The following is a 19696-nucleotide window of genomic DNA, read 5'->3' as shown; positions in this document are numbered from 1 at the left end:
ATTTGTTCTTTTTATTTTCTTCTTTTATTTTGCACAGTTTGTTGTTTCTTGAACAGGTTGGAGTGGTCTTTTATTGAATCTATTATAGTTATTATTTCTATTATAGAGAAAATGAATCTCAGAGCTCAATATGTGACATCCAAAATCCAAAGTACAAAGTAAATTAATTATCAAAGTACATATATGTCACCATATACAACCCTGAGATTCATTTTCTTGTGGGCATGTGTACTTTGATAATAAATTTACTTTTAACTTTGAACTTTAAATAAAGCATTTTTTGTCATTAGGGCCTCTGGCATCTCCATTTTCCATGCATTTTGGGAACAGCATTCATTCAACGATGACAGACATGAGAAGCCAGTTTAGCACAACTGCCTGTTTTATTGCAACAAGCAAAAAAACAGACCAGGCGTTATGACTTGGGGATAGAACCCACTCTGTCACATACAGACAGGGAGGGGATTATTACACACCTCGGTTACCATCAGAGTGATCCACAAACACACATGCGAGTAAATGTATAACCCAAGCTAAAATGTAACAAAAAAAATGAACTTGAACATCCTACCATAATTCCATAAAAGCATTTCAGAACAACACTAAACAGCGCTGACCACTAGGAAAGCCAGGGCAGGCTGTTAAACTGAAGCCCCCTCCCAAACACAGCGCTACAGTGTCCCCATTTGAGGAGTCAGCATACCCCAGCAACCACAGGTTCCACGTCAAAGTCCAAAAGTCCCCTGGGGTGGGTGCTGTGGGGTGCCTGTAGCCTCATCCCCCCCTCATAGGAGGCTCTGTTTGGTGAAGCAGCGTGACCCAGAGTGTCACTTCCTTCCTTCAGCCATGCTGGTTTGGTGGTGGCAGCTAGCCCCATGCAGCACGACTGCCTTCCACCACTCAGGCAACTGCACTTGGTATAACACATCAAAGATGCGGTCAAGTACCTCTCCAGGGCACATCTCCAGCATGCCCCACTGACAGTACAGGGCTTTGATCTCCGGATCCAGGGCGAAGACCTCTGCCCACTCCAGTTGCTGTCGCAAGCACAACCATCCCCTCTCCCAGGACAGCATGGTGTCGCTCACCTGCTCACTGCACAGCTGCTGGTGAATGACAGGCAGGTCTACCTTGCCACCACCACCACTTGCCCCTGGTTGCGCTGTGTTGCAATAGGCCACTGTGGGGTGTGTTGCACTGTTGGTGGGACACTGTGGGTCTGGTGGTGGTTGTAGCTGCCCCCATCAGGTCTGCTTTCTAGAGCTGCCCTGCCAGAAAGCCACGGCTTCAACACCAAGATAGAGTGTTGGCCCTGGCACATCCATATAGACCCCCCCCCCCCCCAGCAGGACAACAAGTCCAAGACTCCTGGATATGGGCTAGCCATACCTTGTCCTTCACTGTGCTTTTCCCCACTGCGATGCGCAGCCACCTCTTCCCTCTCATTGCTGCATAGTTGACAGTGATCATACTCAGTTGAACGCTGTCATTGTCCACCCAAGTGGGAATGGCTGGTCCATGTTGTGGAGGACAACCAGATGGATGATGGTGATGGTTCACGCCATGTTCACCAAAGCCATTTGATGCCCTACACCATGCAGTGCATGTATAAGCCTTGTTCTTCATGCAAACAGCACACCTAGAGAGGACAACAAAGTGATTCTACTGGAGGTCTTGGGCAATGCTGCCTGGTTGGTGTTTCCTGATGGCTGCACTGGCCTGTGGCATGGCGCTAGTGTGGGCAGTCCCTGGCCACATGGCTTGCCTTGCCACACTGAGAGTAGAGTTAGCTGCATGGCACGTGACAGGGCCAGAGTGGCCCTGGCCAGACCTGTCCCATGGGCTCGTCAGTTTCCTCCTCCGCCTCAGTGACACAAGCTTGTGGTGACGTTGGAACATCTTGGGGGCAGGGGGGGTAAAATTGCTTCTGCCCTCCGTGCCTTTGCTAGTACCTCAGCCAGCAAAGATGGTGATGTTAGGTTAACATGCTGCTGAAGGCACTCTGGCGCTAGCAATTTTACAAAGGAGTGGAGGGCAAGCTCCTCCTGGGTCGCAGCAGGGAACTATGGGTAGCCATACTGTGAACAGTAGTGGAGATCTGCTGTGAACGCCTCCACACTTTCTCCCACATGACACTACCTGCCACTCAGTTTTTCCCTCATTGCTTCCTTAATGATCTCTGCCTGAAACGCTGCTTCAGCACTGCTACAAGGGCCCTGTAGTCATGCTGCTCAGCTGGCATTAGGTCAAGGAGGGCCCGCAGGGCATTACCCTGCAGCGCCATGGCAAGGTGCACCATCGTCTCAGTGGAACTCCACCCATTGTGCCATGCAGCAAGTTTCACTTGCGCCAGGTAAGGCTCCAGGCGGCTGGTACCATTTTATCTGTGAAGCTTCAGGGTGCATGAATTGCTGAGTCCTGTTGGTCTTCCTCTTGCAGTGTCGGTGGTGCCTGCCATGTTTTCTGTTTACCATGGCTACAACATCTTGGAGGGAGGTGGGTGATGTGCTCTGCCATTTCCCCTGGATTAGGGAGCCTGGGTACACTCACCTCAATGGTGTACCCTGGGAAAGCACGATGCTGGGTTCCCAGGTTCTCCCTCTGAGTCTTGACTTCAGGAGCCCAGCTCAGGGGTGCAAGGGAAGTATACTGCTCAGTCCCTCAACTTATTCCCTGGATCTTAAGGCATTCCATCCAACATCTATGCTCTTTGATCTTGCTGTCAATTTCTATTCCAAATCCTGACACCAATGTGATGAGCATTCAGTCCATGATGACAGTTGAGAGAGCTCAATTAGCTCAACGGCCAGTTGAGAGAGAGAACCCACTCAGTCACATACATATGGGGGAAGTGATTATTACACACACTGGTTACAGTCAGGGTAACCCACAAACCCACATGCGAATAACTGTATAACCCATGCTAGAATATAACAATAAATGAACTTGAACATCCCATTATAATCTCACAAAAGCATTTTAAAACAAGAACAATAAATAGTGCTGGTCACTAGGAAAGCTGGGGCAGACTGTCGACCATGAACCCCCCCCCAGTCCCCCCACCTGGAGCACTACAATACTTTTGAAAATAAATGTTGAAGCCCATGACCAAGGACAATTTTAGTTTTAGCTTTGGCTAATACAGTAATATTAGTTAGAATCAACACCAAGCATGGTAATCGCAATATCAATTAGAGGCATAATAGTCACCCCCCCCCTCCACCAAATGAATTTCCCATTTAAGATGGAACTTCTCATTAGCAGGATCTGGCAGAATGTTTTCTTTATTTTAAAAGAAGCTATATTTGAAACTTCGATTTAAAATTATTACTAAATCAACTTTCATTAAACTCTAAACATGTCCAATCAAGTACATTTAAAATCAAGTAACTTGAAGGAAATAATGGAAGGTTGTGAAAATGGGAAGAGAAGTAGTAGAAAGGAAGAAAATGGAGCAAGCTAAGTCAAGGCAAATAGTAGAGGACAACTCATTCACCCAGGAAAAGAGTAATAGTACTACCCTCTGCTTCTAGCACTTCTAATGGACTATGCATGTCTTTCAGGTGCTCTTAGAGAGGTCCTTCTAGCATTTGAGGAGATATAACAGGATGTTCTACATAGGAGATTATTCTTGGTATTTTAGCCAATATTCTTAAATATCTGCATTGAAAAGTGATAATTTGTTCACTAGCCCTTGCTCTTTGTGGGACTTTGCTGACTCTAAATTGTTTGCTGTGTTTCCTAGTTCAAAAATAATCAACTGTAAAGCACTTGGTAACATCCTGAGGCTGTTGAAGATTATTTAACTCTGAATCTTGATATCCTTTTTGAGAAAATAAAAAGATCAACTGTCTCATTTACCTTCAATAATCTGGATAAAATATGGGGTAGTTTTTCATTTTATTTAACTTAACAGTGTTTGCAGTGGCATGATTTGGACTGATGTAGTGGAAATAGTTTTCAGAAAGTATATCATTACAAGAGCCACAAAAGAACACCAGCAGGAAAAGAAATATTGAGATCTAAGAGTCAGATTCCATTGGACATTCAATTAAAACTAATAAATGTATCTCACAGAATTGAAGTAATTATGATTTGGATAATTAGTTCACAAAAGATTCTGCAGATGTTGGAAACCCAGAGTAACACACACATAACGCTGGTGGAACTCATCAGGTCAGACCGAAGCATTAACTAATTATTCATCTCCATAGATGCTGCTTGACCTGCTGAGTTCCTCCAGCATATTGTGTGTTACTGTGGATGATTAGTTAATATTTTTATTCCAACTGTCACAAAATTATGAATTTGGGCAGCTAAGTAAGTAAAAAAAAAAGGAGCTAAGGTTTCTGATTAATATCCTTTATCAGTTTGAAACATTAACTGCATTTTTCTCCCTACACATGCTCACTGTCCCACTGAGTATTCTTGCATTTTCTGTTTTATTTCAGATTTTAGCATCTGCAGTATCTTGCTTCTGAATCTGTAAAATTACACTGTTCAAAGTTACTACATAATTTGCCTTTAGATTTTACAGGAAAATAAGTGAAAATTATGGCATTGGCAGTTGTATTGTGAAACAAAGCCTTAACCAGAAATAGAGATCTATATAAATCATTCAACCATTTTCACCAGAAACACTTCACTCTGCTACTTGAATCGAGCATTAATCACACTCAGAGTAAAAGGTTTAAACTCTGTTCAAGTAGGAAAAGGAGGATTTGAGACAGGCTTATTATTTAGTTACAATTACATGATACATTTTTAAAATATAGAATTTCACCCTATATATCTGATTTGGATGAAAATGTAGGTAATCTGATGAGTAAGTTTGTAGATGACAAAAATGGGTGGAGCTCTGGGTAGTAAGAAGGTTGTTAATGATTTATCAGATACAAATCATTTGGAAAATTGGCAATGAAATGAAAATAGTCGAATCTAGACATTTCAGGTGATGCATTTTGGTAGGCCAAATGTAAAGAGAAAGTTTACAGTAAACGGTAGGACGCTTAGAAGTATTAATGTACAGGAGAATCTTGGGATGCAAGTCCATAGCTTCCTGAAAATGGCAACACAGATGGATAAGCTGGTAATGGCAGTTTATGGCATACTTGACTTCATCATTCAGGGCATTGAGTACTAGCAAGTCATGTTGTAGTTCTATAAATGTGGTAACCCACATTTGTAGCATTGTGCGCAGTTCTGATTGCAACACTGTAGGAAAGATGTGGAGGCTTCAGAAAAAGTGCAGAAGAGGTTCACTAGGATGTTACCTGGATTGGCGTTTACTAATTGTGAAAAGGCATAGGGGCAGATAATCTTTTTCTCATAGAATAGAGTAGATTCTTAGAGGGCATTGGTTTAAGGAGAGAGGGGGATAGTTTAGAGGAAATGTGTGAGGCATTTTTTTTTAAAGGTAGAGTAGTAGGTGTCTGGAACACATAACCAAGAGAGATGTTACAAACAATTATCATAGTAATATCTAAGAGGAAATTAGGGAGACACATGAACAGGTAGGGAACTGAGTGATATAGACCATATGCAGATGGATAAGATTTGTTGCATTGGCATTATAGTTGGTGCAGACAGGGCAGGACAAATGACCTGTTTTTGTTCTACACTGTACTGTTCTATATTCTATGAATGTACCTGATAATAATTGTAGTTAGGATAAGAAGAAGCGTTTGTATTTGGACAACCCGCCAGTGGATCCAGGTGGGAGTTAGGAGTACAGCACTGCAAGACTGCTAGAAAAAGAAAACCCTTGTCAGTAAAATGTCTTAAAATATCACATGACAGTTTTCACATGACCATATTAGCCCAAATCACCTGCATGCCACTGCTTGCCAGTCTTCTTCTCCCTGCAAAATCCATTCTTACCTTGAGCAGGATGCCCACAGTGTGAACTTCTTCAGGTAATCTCAATCAACAAGACATTGAACAACATAGGCCATTTCTGTTCATAAATAACAAGCTCCAACCACAGAATTGTTGTTAGTTGATAAGCCATTACCTTAAGCTTACTGGCTGTCAAACTGTTAAAGAAATGGTACATTTCTGATCGTTTTTGACACTATGAAGTAACAAAATAAATATTAAGACCATAAGACCATAAGATATAGGAACAGAAGTAGGCCATTTGGCCCATTGAGTCTGCTCCATCATTTAATCATGGGCTGATCCAATTCTTCCAGCAATCCCCACTCACCTGCTTTCACCCCATACTCTTTGGTGCTCTGGCTGATCAAGAACCTATCTATCTCTGCCTTAAATACACCCAATGATTTGGCCTCCACAGCTGCTCGTGGCAACAAATTCCACAGATTTACCACCCTCTGACTAAAGTAATTACTCCACATCTCAGTTCTAAAAGGACGTCCTTCAATACTGAAGTCGTGCCTCTTGTCCTAGATCCCCCTACCATGGGAAATAACTTTGCCATATCTAACCTGTTTAAGCCTTTTAACATTCTGATTGTTTCTATGACATCCCCCCTCATTCTCCTGACCTCCAGGGAATACAACCCAAGAGCTGCCAGACGTTCCTCATATGGTAACCCTTTCATTCCTGGAATCATTCTCGTGAATCTTCTCTGAACCTTCTCCAATGTCAAAATATTAAAGAGATAAAAAGTAAATGATCTTATATTCAATCTTTATACTCACTATAGTCCCTCTCCAAGTGAACCTAGTTGTTATTCTCTCAAATCTAACAGAAATATCCAATAGTTTTCTCAGCAGAAGTACTGACAAATCTGTTGAAGTTGAACCCTATTCTTGAATGGTAATCCCAAATTTAAGCACAATTACAATCTAATTGTCAGCAGTTTGCTTTGAACTGGTGGCTTTCAGTGGAGAACTTAAGCAATGCTATCAAATGCAAAATTTGAAAAGTTCAGATTTATTATTTTTTCTGATGTGACTGCAAGGCCATCTGTAGATACTTAAACAACATAGCATTTAACACTATAATATTCACTTATGGGTCTGCAGAATTTCTCAAACTGAATACATTTGGAAGAGAAAACATTTGAGAAATTTGTTCATGAAAACAAGTTTAATATTGCTGAATCAGAATCTGAGATATTACTGGTCAGTGGGGCCACAAAATATAACTTGCATATATTACACATAGGAACAAAGTTAGTAATGGAGAAAATTTACTGGTGCAATTTATCAGCTACAGAAGATATATAAGCTGTACAGAACAATTTTATCAACCTCAAACAGCTATATGGGATGAACAAAATGAAGGAAACTCTGAAGGCACACTATTTTTTATTAGAAAGTAACCATTAAATTATTAAATATCTTCCAGGACAGGAACCAGCCAGGATAGTTGTACTATACTTTTGAATTAAAACATTCATGTAAATGAGACAATAATTGGCAAAAATTTAGCATAAGTGATAAAAAATTGGAAAAGATTTGGAATTGGATAAGATCAAGCTGGCTTTATTCTGCTGTCTGAAGTTGCCACCCACGGTCATTGTGTTTGCTTACTTGATCTGAATATGGAGCAAGGCATCTAGCAAGGTGCAGTGTGTTTTCAATAGACATTCAGAATTTAGATGACACCCCACTACGACTCCATTCTGGAACATCTTGTGATCCTTTTACAGGAGGCTCAGATTTGGTCAAAGTTTATCAAGGCTTTACTAATTTCACTTAATAAAGCATTGATAAGCCTCAATAAGTACTTTGCATCAGTCTTCACTGTGGAAGACACTAGCAGTATGCCAGAAATTTGAAAGTATCAAGAGGTAGTAGTGAGTATAGTTGCTATTATAGTGAGAAGGTGCTTCGGAAGCTGAAAGGTCTGAAGGTAGATAAGTTACCTGGACTAGATGGACAATATCTCAGGATTCCAAAAGAGGTAGCTGAAGAGATTGTGGAGCCTTTAGTAATAATCTTTCATGAAGCAATAGATCTGGGAATGGCTCCAGAGGACTGAAAAATTGCAAATCTCACTCCACTCTTTAAGAAGAGCGGGAGGTAGAAAGGAAATTATAGGGCAGTTAGCCTAACTTCAGTGGCTGGGAAGATGGAGGAGTCCATTATTAAGGATAAGATTTTGGGATACTTGGAGACACATGATGAAGTAGGCCAACATCAGCATGATTTCATTAAGGAGTTAGTTATCTTGACTGACAAATCTTTTGGAATTCTTTGAGGAAATAACAGGCAGGATAGACAAAGGAGAGTCAATGGATATTGTATATTTGGATTTTCAGAAGATCTTTGACAAGGTGCCACACGTGAGGCTGCTTAAGACCAAGGAGTTGATTATTGCCTTCAGGAGGAGAAAACTGGAGACCCATAAGCCAGTCCATATCGGTGGGGGTGGGGGAGGGAAGGGAGGTGGCAGGTCAGAGGTTGAGAGGGTCTGTAACATTAAATTGGTTGGTGTTATTTCAGAGGATCTGTCCCGTGCTCAGCACGTTAGTGCCATTACAAAGAAAGCAAAGCAGCACATCTACCTCCTTAGAAGTTTGCAAAGATTCAGCACGACATCTAAAAGTTTGATAAAATTCTATAGATGTGTGGTGTTTCATCACAGCCTTGTGTGGAAACACTAATTCTCTTGAATGGAAAATCCTACAAAAGGTAGTGGATATGGCACAGTTCATCATGGGTAAAGACCTCCCAACAATTGAGCACATCTACACAGAGTGTTGTCGCAGGAAAAAAGCAAACATCATCAAGGACCTCTACCATCCAGGCCATGCTCTCTTCTTGCTGTTGCCATCAGGAAGAAGATACAGGAGCCTCAGGACCCTCACCACAAGATTCAGAAACAGTTATTACATATCAACAATTAGTCTCTTAAACCAGAGGGATAACCTCACTCAACTTCACTTGTTCCATCACTGAACTGTTCCCACAACCAATGGACTCACTTTCAAGGATTCTTCATCTCACGTTCTCAATATTCATTGTTTATTTATTATTATTATTATTATTATTATTTATATTTTAAAAATGTTTTACTTGCACAGTTTGTTATTTTTTGCACAATGATTGTTTGCCCATCCTGTTGGGCATGGTCTTTCATTGATTCTATTGTGTTTCATGGATTTACTGTGTATGCCTGCAAAAATAACCAAATCTGGGTGGTTATATATGGTGACACATACAGTATGTACTTTGATAATAAATATACTTTGAATTTTGAATTTAACAAAATATGAGTCTATGGCATTACAGGAAAGATACTAGCATAGATAGAAGATTGGCTGACTGGCAGAAGGCAAAGAGTAAGAATAAGGGTGGCCTTCTCTGGTTGGCTGCCAGTGGCTAGTCATGTTTCACAGGGTCAGTATTGGGACTGCTTCTTTTCACATTATATGTTAACGAATTTGATGACGGAATTGAAGGTTTTGTAGCCAACTTTGCAGATGATGCAAAGATAGGTGGAGGGTCTGGTGGTGTTGAGGAAGCAGGGTGTCTGCTGAATGACTTGGACAGATTGGGAGCATGGGCAAATAGGTGACAGATGGAATATAGTGTAGGGAAGGCTATGGTCATGGACTTTGGTAGAATGAATACACAACTTTCTAAACGGAGCAAATTCAAAAGTAAGAGGTATGAAGGGACTTGTGTGCAGGATTGAGTCAGTGGTAAGGAAGGCAAATGCAATATTAGCATTCATTTTGAGAGGACTAGAATATAAGAGCAAGGATGTGATGTTGAAGCTTTATAATACATTGGTCAGACAGCACGGAGTATTGTAAACAGTTTTGTGCCACATCTCAGAAAAAAGTGCTGGTCTTGGAGAGGGTCCAGAGGAGGTTCATGAAAATGATTACTGGAATGAAAGGGCTAATGTATGAGGCCTGGAGTTTAGAAGAATGAGGGAGTAGCTCATTGAAACCTGTTGAATATTAAAAGGCCTAGATAGAGTGGATGCGCAGAGGATGTTCCATATAGTGGGTGAGTCTAGGACCATTAAGTCACAGTCTCAGAATAAAGGGACATCCTTTATTGTATTACATCCATTATGGAGATTACTGTAATCTCTTGCAGACTGGAAACTAGCAAGACAAACTGAAATTCCTAAAACTGTCAGGATAACTACTGACAGAGCATAAAATGCTGCAGGAAGTCTGTCTACACTCCAGAAGAGAGATAGCATGGAGAGCAGAGGTCCAGTGCCTGAACAGATGTTTCTTTATAAAAGAAAAAAAACTTAGAGCAGATCTAATATCTTAAAATTATGAAGGAACTCTAGTAAGTAGACAGAAAGTAATGCTAGCTTTCTCAGTCTCAGAAAATATAACCATGGTGAAGAGGGTGTCATTTGGTAGTTCTTCTCTTGCCTTCATCTGTTTGGAAAATATGTGATAGGTCCACTCTGAAGAATATCATGCTTCAGAATCTTTCCTAAGGCTTGTTTGACTTTGTTATGAAGCCATGTGTAGATGGTAAAAATGTTAATTAGAGCATAATTCAGTAAGGTTCGGGCATTTGGTAAATATCAGTTTGCATAATCCATCAGTATGTAAATGTTCAAATTCCTACATGGAAATTTGCTTCCTTCACAAACAGATGAACTCCCAAGGCACCTTCCCTTAACAGTAGTTCTTGTGCTTGCCTTGTTTGTATCAGTATCACAATGGAACAAAGGGAATTACAGGGATATGACAGAGGAGCTTGCCCAAGTAGATTGGAGGAGGATACTGGCAGGGATGACGGTAGAGCAGAGATGGCTAAAGTTTCTAGGAAAAGTTCACAAGACGCAGGATAGATATGTCCCACAGAGGAAGAAGTTTTCAAATGGCAGGGGTAGGCAATCACTGCTAATAAAGGAAGTTAAGGACTGCATAAAAGCCAAGAAAGGGGCATATAAGGTAGCAAAAGTGAGGGGGAAGTAGGATGATTGGGAAGCTTTTAAAATTCAACAAAAGATGTGGGTGATGGAATACAGCACTGGGAAATGTATGATAATGCAGTTTGATAAAAGGAACAAGAGCGCGGACTATAATCTAAATGGGGAGAAGGTTCAAACATCAGTGTTGCAGAGGGACTTAAGATCTTCATGCAAGACTTTCAGGTTAATTTTACAGGTTAAACCTATGGTAACAAAGGCAAATGCAATGTTGCTTTGCAGTAGCAGAACAGGACAAAAACATAAAATTACATTAAACTACAAAATAAACAAGCAGTGTGAAAAGAGGAAAGATGAAGTTGTGTTCATTGATGCATGGACTGTTCAGAAATCTGATTGATTGAGGAGACGAAGCTATCCCTGAGCAATGAGTGGGGGTCTTGTGGCTCCTGTGTCTCCCCATGCTGGTAGTAATGAAAAGAGGGCATGTCCTGGATGGTGATGGGCCTTAATGATGGATATTGTCTTCTTGAGGCACTACGTCTTGAATATATCCTCAATGACAGGGAGGGTTAGAGCTGATTGAGTCTAAAACCCTCTGTTGTCTCTTGCAATCCTGTGCATTGGAGCGTCCATAGCTTGTGATAGAAACAATCAGAATGCATTCCACCATAGATCTATAGAAATTTGCAAGAGTCTTTGGTGACATTTATTTTATTTATTGAGATACAGTACGGAATAGGCTTTTTGAGCTGTGCTGGCTGGCGAGCCCCGATTTAACCCTAGCCTAATCATGTGATAATTTACAATGACTAATTAATCTACCAACCAGTACATCTTTGGACTGTGGGAGGAAACTAGAACAACCAGAGGAAACTCATGCAGTCATGGCGAGAATATACAAATTCCTTACAGACAGTGGCAGGAATTGAATCTAGGTCATTGGTATGTAAAGTGTTGTGCTAACCACTATGCTACTGTACCACCCATAAAGCATCCCATCAAATTCTTTGTAAAGTAGAGATTCTGAAGAGTCCTCCTCATGTTTGCATTAATGTACTGTATCGGGCCCAGGATGGATCCTCACTGAACCTCATACTCCCGGAAGTTAAAGCTGTTTACCTTTCCACCTCATAGCCCTCAATGAGGACTGCTGCACCTTCTCCTGATTTCCCTTCCCTGAAGTCCACAATCAATTCCTTCATCTTTCTGACTCTGAGTGTGAGGTTATTGTTGTGACACTACTTAACCAATCTATCTCATTCCTCATTGTCATCTGGGATTTTATCAGCAACAGTGGTTTAATCTGCAAAATTATAAATGGCATTTGAGCTGTACTCAGCTACACAATCATGAGTGTAAAGAGAGTGGAGCAGTGGACTAAGCACCCATCCTCAGTACTTTGTCATTGAGGAGGAGATGTTATCACTGATTTATAGTGACTGTGGTCTCCTGATAAGTAAGTCTTGGATCCACTTGCAGAGAATGGTACAAAGACCTAGGTTTAGAAGCTTGGTAATTAATAATAAGGGGGATGATGCACTCTTTCCAACTTAATATCTTTCCTGTAGCAGGGATACCAAAACTGAACATGATACTCTAAGTATGGCCTCATCAGCATCCTATGCAACCTCATCCTGTGCAACCACACTCTCGCAAATTTTTTATACACAATGCCCTGACTAGTAAAGGCCATCATGCCAAGAACCTTTTTCATCACCCTGTGATAGCACTTTCAAAGAACCATCTACTTGTACTCGAAGATCCCTCTGATCAACACCACTCTCCAGGGCCATGCCCTTCACTGTGAACTTGACATTCCAAATTGCAACACTTCACACTCATCCAAATTAAGTTCTATTTACCTTTCATTGGTCCATTTACTCAGCTTATCAAGAACCCCATGTAATTTTTGAAAAATTTCTTCATTGTCCACTACACCACCTATTTAATGATTTCTACCTGATCTAATCATGCTTTCTAATTCCTATCCAAATGTTGACATAGATTACAAACAATACTGGGCACAGCACTGATCCATGAGGCATACCACAAGTCACAGGCCTCCAGACTGAATGTCAACCTTCCCTCTCTCTCTCTCTCTCTCTCTCCATCTTGTTTTATGGCGGTTGGCATCCAGCTTAATGGTGCATTACCGCCACCTTCTGCTCCAGAGTATGCGATGGACTCACATTCTAAATCCCTTCACCCAATCGCACACATACACATACCCTAACCTACACTTTATCCTCCCCATCCTAGTACCCTATTTCTGTTTATCCATCATATCCTATAAAAAACCCCTGTACCCCTTAAGAAAGCTAAAAATACCCTGACCTGTGTTCTCTCACCCATGCCCAGCAACCCTTTTAATGTGAATTCCTGCACCCCCAATTACCTTAGATTAATTCTCATCATCTCTCTCTGTATCCCATACTTCCTGCAACTCAGAACTACATGTTCTACTGACTCCTCTTCCTGACATTCCTCACACAATCCTGTCTGGTGTTTCCATATCAATTTCAATGTTTGGTTTAGTGCACAGTGCCTCAACCTTAACCTAGTCCACACAATTTCCTCTCTTCTGTATCTACTTCCTACCCTAGTACCTGCAACACTTTTTTGTATTTGATATAAATGCCTCCCTTTCCCCTCCCTGTCCCATCTTTCTTGCCACATTTGGTTAATTTTTTCCCAGATTACACAGTTAACCTCTGCTTTACTGATACTAATGTGCATTTCTATATTTTCTTTCTTTATTGCCCTCTTTGCCAACTCATCCACCCTTTCATTGCCCTTCATCCCTACATGAGCTGGAATGCATAGAAATTTAACCTGACCTCCCTGATTTGCAACTCTTGTGACTGACTGAAGGACTTCATGAAGTACATCTTGCCGGCTGTTTGAGTGAGAAGACCTTAAACTTGCTAGTACTGAAGATGAATCTGAGCATATCAATGCTTTGACTAGTTTAGTTTTCTCTACCCAACGCAACGCAACCAACACTGCCATCATCTCCACTGTATACACTGCTAACTTATCAGATGTTCTTCTGCTGATTGCAATTGCATTTGCTGGTATAGCCACTCCAAACCCTGTCTCTCCTGTCTCAGGTTCCTTAGCACCATCTGTATAGACCTGAGTATAAGCACTATACTTTTCCATCACATAACAGTTAAATGCACTTACCAAATCAGTTTTATACTTTCCTTTTTACCTCTAACAAATGCCAGTCTACGTCAGGCCATACCAGCTTCCATGGAGCTACAACCGGATAAACTACTGAAGGATTTATCCTTAGATCAAACACTCCACATGATCTAGCAATATCATTCCCTACCTGACTAAAGTTTTCCCTCTGAAACCTCCCATTTTCCCAGGTCTCCTGCAACACTCCTTTAGCAGGGTGAGAATCATTGTGTCCCTGCCAATTAACCCAGTAGTTTGCCATCAATTGCATCCTTCTTAATTCCAAAGGCATAATTCCCATTTCTACCTGCAGGGCTGATACCGGTGATGTTTTAAAAGCCCCACTGCACACTCTCAAAACCTGAGCCTGAATCACATCCAGTTTCCTTGTAAGAGACCTAGCTGCTGATCCATATGCTACACTTCCATAATCCAACACAGATCTTACTAAAGCCACATACATTCTCTTTAATGCCGAACAACTTACTCCCCATTCCCTACCAGTCAAACATCTCATGACATTTATTACTTTTTTACATTTCTCCTCAACTTTCCTGATATGGTCTGCCCATGTTAATCGTGAATCAAATATAACTCCCAGAAATTTAAATGATCCAACCCTTTCTAATTCAATCCCATACATCCTTAACTTCTTCCCCACTTCAATTCTTTTCCTAGTGAAAAATACAGTTTGAGTTTTTTCCACTGAAAATCTACATCCCCAATCATAACCCCACTCTACCACTTCATCAATTGCTCCTTGTAGTTTCCTGATTATATGCTCCGTGTTCCTGCCTCTTTTCCACAAGACCCCATCATCCACAAACAGTGACCTACCTATATCCACTGGTACCTTTGTGAAGACATCATTGATCATAATGATGAAAAGTAACGGGCTAATCACACTACCCTGAGGTGTGCCATTTCCCACTATGTGCTGTTTTGATAATTCTGATCCAATCTGAACTTGAATTTTTCTACCAAACAAAAAATCTTTAATCCAATTAAAAACTCTCCCCCCAACCCCCATCTTGTGCAGTTTAGTTAATAATCCTTCCTTCCACATCATATCATAGGCTTTTTCAATGTCAAAAAACACTGCAACTACTGATTCTTTATTTGCCTGGGCCTTTCTTATTTCAGTCTCTAACCTTATCACTGAGTCCATGGAATTCCTTCCCTTCCTAAAACCACTCTGATAACTTGCCAGCATTCCTCTCTTCTCAAGATCATATGATAACCTTTCAGTTATCATCCTTTAATGTCAACCTTCTACCATCATCCTGTACTTTATACCATCAAACTAAATGTGTATCCAATTAGCTAGCTGCTCTCCCAGATTCCATGCAATTAACTTTTTGGAGCAGCCAATCACATGGAACCTTACTTAAAACCTTACTGGTCTGTTGTTAGGATTGAGAATGGCTCCTTTAGACAAAATTAAAAAAAGATTGGGAAAAGGATTTACAGACTTCATTATTTGATGAGACCTGGAGGGCTATTTTCAAAATGGTTACCGTAGATTCCGGATTTTAAGCCACTACTTTTTTCCCACATTTTGAACAGCTTTGAACTTTGCGGCCTATAATCCAGAGCGGCTAATGCATGATTTTTTTTCATGCCGCCTCGTAAACATTTTGCCTCATAACAGTAGACCAATAAAATTGATGAGTAGTTCACAGAGGTCCAATGAAATTGTACGATAAATCAAGCGCACTTTCACAATTAAATTATTGTAAATCAGTCATTTGTACTCACCCTCATCAACATGGAAAACACTCGAAGCATTGTGCTGCCTTATGGCAGTTACTTAGTTTATAATATTTTCGCTTAGTAATTCATTTTCTAGTTAAAGTTAGAAGAGTTTTAACTATATTTGTTTTCTGTACTACATCGCGGGATGCTATGACGTCACACCCGGTTTTGCGGTGTCTTGTGGGAAAATGCCGGTTTGCGATGAAACGGGACGGAGGGAGGGAGCGCATTACGCGAGCGGCTTTGGATCTGAGCGAACGCTGCTTTTAAGTTAAAGGTGATCAATAACTTTTCCTGGTCGGCTGCAATATATATATTTTTTACCAGTCGTTAGGAGATATTGGAATGTTGTTCAGTAAAGAAGTATACGCAACGTATATTTAAAAGTAGCCGCGTACGGGCACGGTTCGAAAAAAAGCATTTGCAATATGTATTTGTTTTTGTTACCATATGGATTTAATTAAAAGTTAAAAAAATCCTCACGTGTAATATCTTTCTGTGTAAATATCTCATATTACAACGTGGGACACCTGCGGCCGAAAATCCGGTGCGGCCTAAAATCCGGTGCGGCCTTTACAATTAAAAAATTGATTTTATTTCTAAAATTAGAGCCAGCGGCTTTTAATCAGGTGCGCTCTGTAGTCCGGAATCTACGGTAATTCTTCACCATTATGTTCTTGTCATTCCCTCCTACAATTTAAAGTGATACATAGGGCTTATATATCTAAAGACAAGCTCTCTCGTTTTTTTGCAGATATATCTCCTTATTGTGACAGATGTAATAATGGAGAGACTTCACTGATTCATATGTTTTGGTCATGTTCGAGCCTTGAAAAATATTGGAAAGATGTATTCCAATTTTTTTCTGTACTTTTTAAAGTTAATTTTAAGCTCAATCCTTTGACTGCCTAATTTGGTATTGTTGAGGAAAGAGCTATAATTTTGGAGCCTTCTCATTCACAGGTACTGGCTTTTATTTCTCTTATGGCTAGGAGGGCAATCTTGCTTAAATGGAAGGTTGCCCCCCCCCCCCACTCATGCTCAATGGTTATGTGATGTTATGTCATGTTCAAATTTAGAGAAGATTCTTTGTTCGATTTCTGATTCTAAACAAGATTTTCAAAGGCTATAGCGACCCTTTCTGAACTATTTTAAAAAATCTTTGAATTGTTATTGTTATTAAAGTATAGATCTGGGCTATTATTATAAAAAATTTATGGTAAAGTACTATTTTTTTCTCCTGTTTTTTATTACCAACCAGCTTGTCTTGGTAGTGGGTGCAGATTTTTTTAATAATTAACTGTGGTGACCCACTTTCTGCGCAGGCGAACCGGCTCACAAATAGCCAGTGCGCGGGGAGAGACTTTGGTAATTTCTGTCATTTCCGCCCGGAGAGGGCGGGACCTAGGGATTAAATGCCAGCGCCGCAAAGTTTGAATAAACTAGTCTCGAAATGACTTACCGACTGCGTGTCGTTGTCTCTCGCTCTGTATGTAGCACATCGCTACATTGGTGACCCCAACAGTCCAAACGGGATTTGGACCAAAGATGACCGACTCTTCATCTGTTCACGCAGTTTCGCTAAAACTGCCGACTTTCTGGATGCTGCGACCACGCGTGTGCTTTAGCCAAGCAGAAGCCCAGTTCCAGATTCGGCAGATATCCTCTGATTCCACGCGTTACTACCACGTGGTGAGTGCCCTTGACCAGGAGACGGCCGCCCAGGTTGCGGATTTCATACAGTCGCCCCCGGAAGAAGGCAAATATGAAGCATTCAAAGTACTGCTCATTGGGATCTTTGGCCTCTCACGGCGTGAGCGGGGTGCCCGCCTGCTTCACCTGGACGGTGTGGGAGACAGACTGCCATCAGCATTGATGAATGAGATGCTGGCCCTGGCTGACGGACACAAGCCCTGCCTCATGTTCGAGCAAGCATTCCTAGAGCAACTGCCGACGCAGATTTCAGCGACTCCTGGAAGGTGGTGGCCCGGGCAGACGTGCTGTGGAAAACCAAGAGGGAGAGCATGGCGTCCGTCGGTCAGATTACCAGACCACGCGCCCAAGAGCGGACCAGACCAGGCCCGGCAGGGGGGCGCACACAACACAGAGGCAGGAGTGAGGAAGCCAGTGAACAGTGGTGTTTCTACCACCAGCGGTGGGGCACAGAAGCCCGCCGTTGTCGCCCGCCCTGCAAGAGCCAGGGCCAGGGCCAGCAGCCGCTAATGACTACGTTGGCTGGCCACCAGGACAGCCTCTTGTACGTCTGGGACAAACAGTCGGGACGCCGCTTCTTGGTCGACACCGGAGCAGAAATCAGCGTCTTGCCCCCGAAGGGGTATGACATCCGCAACAGGAAGCCAGGACCCACCCTGAGGGCCACAAACGGCAGCACGATACGGACCTACGGCACCTGCACAGTGCAGCTGCAGTTCGGCGCTAGCCGATTCACATGGGACTTCACACTGGCCGCGGTGGCCCAACCACTCCTGGGGGCGGACTTCTTGTGAGCTCACAGCCTGCTGGTTGACTTGCAAGGGAAAAGACTGGTACATGCCGAGACTTTCCAGACATTCTCCCTGGGTGAAGCCAAGTTGCCGGCCCCACACCTAGACTCCATCATGCTGTCAGACAACGAATTCACCAGAATCCTGGCAGATTTTCCATCGATTCTGGCACCGCAGTTCACAGCAGCCATGCCCAGACACGGGGTACAGCACCACATTCCAACCCAGGGACCACCCTTCCACGCCCGCGCATGAAGGCTCCCCCCGGAAAAGCTCTGCCTGGCGAAGGAGGAGTTCAAGAGGATGGAGGAATTGGGGATCATACGGAGGTCTGACAGCCCATGGGCCTCCCCCCTGCACATGGTGCCCAAAGCAACCGGGGGTTGGAGACCATGCGGCGACTACCGCAGACTGAACAAGGCTACAACTCCAGACCGCTACCCCATGCCGCACATACAGGACTTTGCAGCAAACCTGCATGGGGCAAGAATATTTTCCAAAGTAGACCTCATCTGGGGATACCATCAAATCCCGGTGCACCCTGAAGACATCCCCAAAACAGCACTCATCACCCCGTTCGGCCTGTTCGAGTTCCTCCGAATGCCGTTCGGCCTGAAGAATGCCGCACAGACGTTCCAGCGGCTAATGGATGCAGTGGGACGCGACCTGGACTTTACGTTCATCTATTTGGGCGACTGATTATAGCCAGCAGTAGTCGCCAGCAGCATCTGTCCCACCTCTGCCAGCTCTACTCCCGCCTGAGTGATTTTGGCCTTACAATCAACCCGGCCAAATGCCAGTTCAGTCTCGATACCATCGACTTCCTGGGCCACAGGATTACCAAAGACGGGGCAACACCTCTGCCCGCCAAGGTAGACACGATCCGCCGCTTTGCCCGGCCCAACACAGTCAAAGGCCTGCAGGAGTTCGTTGGTATGGTGAACTTCTACCACCGTTTCCTTCCCTCAGCAGCCCGTATCATGCGCCCTTTGTACACCCTGATGTCGGGTAAAGGGAAGGACATTACTTGGGACGAGGAGGCCGCGGCCGCTTTAGTTAAAACCAAGGAAGCCTTGGCAGATGCCGCGATGCTGGTACACCCCAGAACGGACGTTCCGATCGCACTCACGGTGGATGCATCCGACACAGCAGTCGGTGGGGTGCTGGAGCAGCTCATCGAGGGGCGCTGGCAACCCCTGGCGTTCTTCAGCAAGCACCTACGACCACCCGAACTCAAGTACAGTGCTTTTGACCAGGAGCTGTTGGCACTGTATCTAGCAATCCAGCATTTCAGGTACTTCTTAGAAAGCAGGCCGTTCACCGCGTTCACGGACCACAAACCGTTGACCTTCACGTTCATGAAGGTGTCTGATCCCTGGTTGGCTCACCAGCAGCGATATCTGTCCTACATATCCGAGTAT

The 19696-nt window shown here is 42.8% G+C and overlaps 1 protein-coding gene across 1 annotated transcript in view; it reads right to left on the bottom strand.

The window, feature by feature from the left end:
• Positions 1-19696, bottom strand: part of hsf5 (heat shock transcription factor family member 5) — a 93227-nt gene that overhangs the window by 38680 nt on the left and 34851 nt on the right. The window contains exon 3 of the mRNA XM_073052906.1: positions 5650-5747. Within this exon, the coding sequence (XP_072909007.1) occupies positions 5650-5747 (98 nt within the window). The remainder of the gene's footprint in view (positions 1-5649; positions 5748-19696) is intronic.

Source organism: Hemitrygon akajei, chromosome 8, assembly GCF_048418815.1.
Source record: "Hemitrygon akajei chromosome 8, sHemAka1.3, whole genome shotgun sequence".
NCBI lineage: Eukaryota > Metazoa > Chordata > Chondrichthyes > Myliobatiformes > Dasyatidae > Hemitrygon > Hemitrygon akajei.
This window is presented reverse-complemented; position numbering and strand designations above follow the sequence as displayed.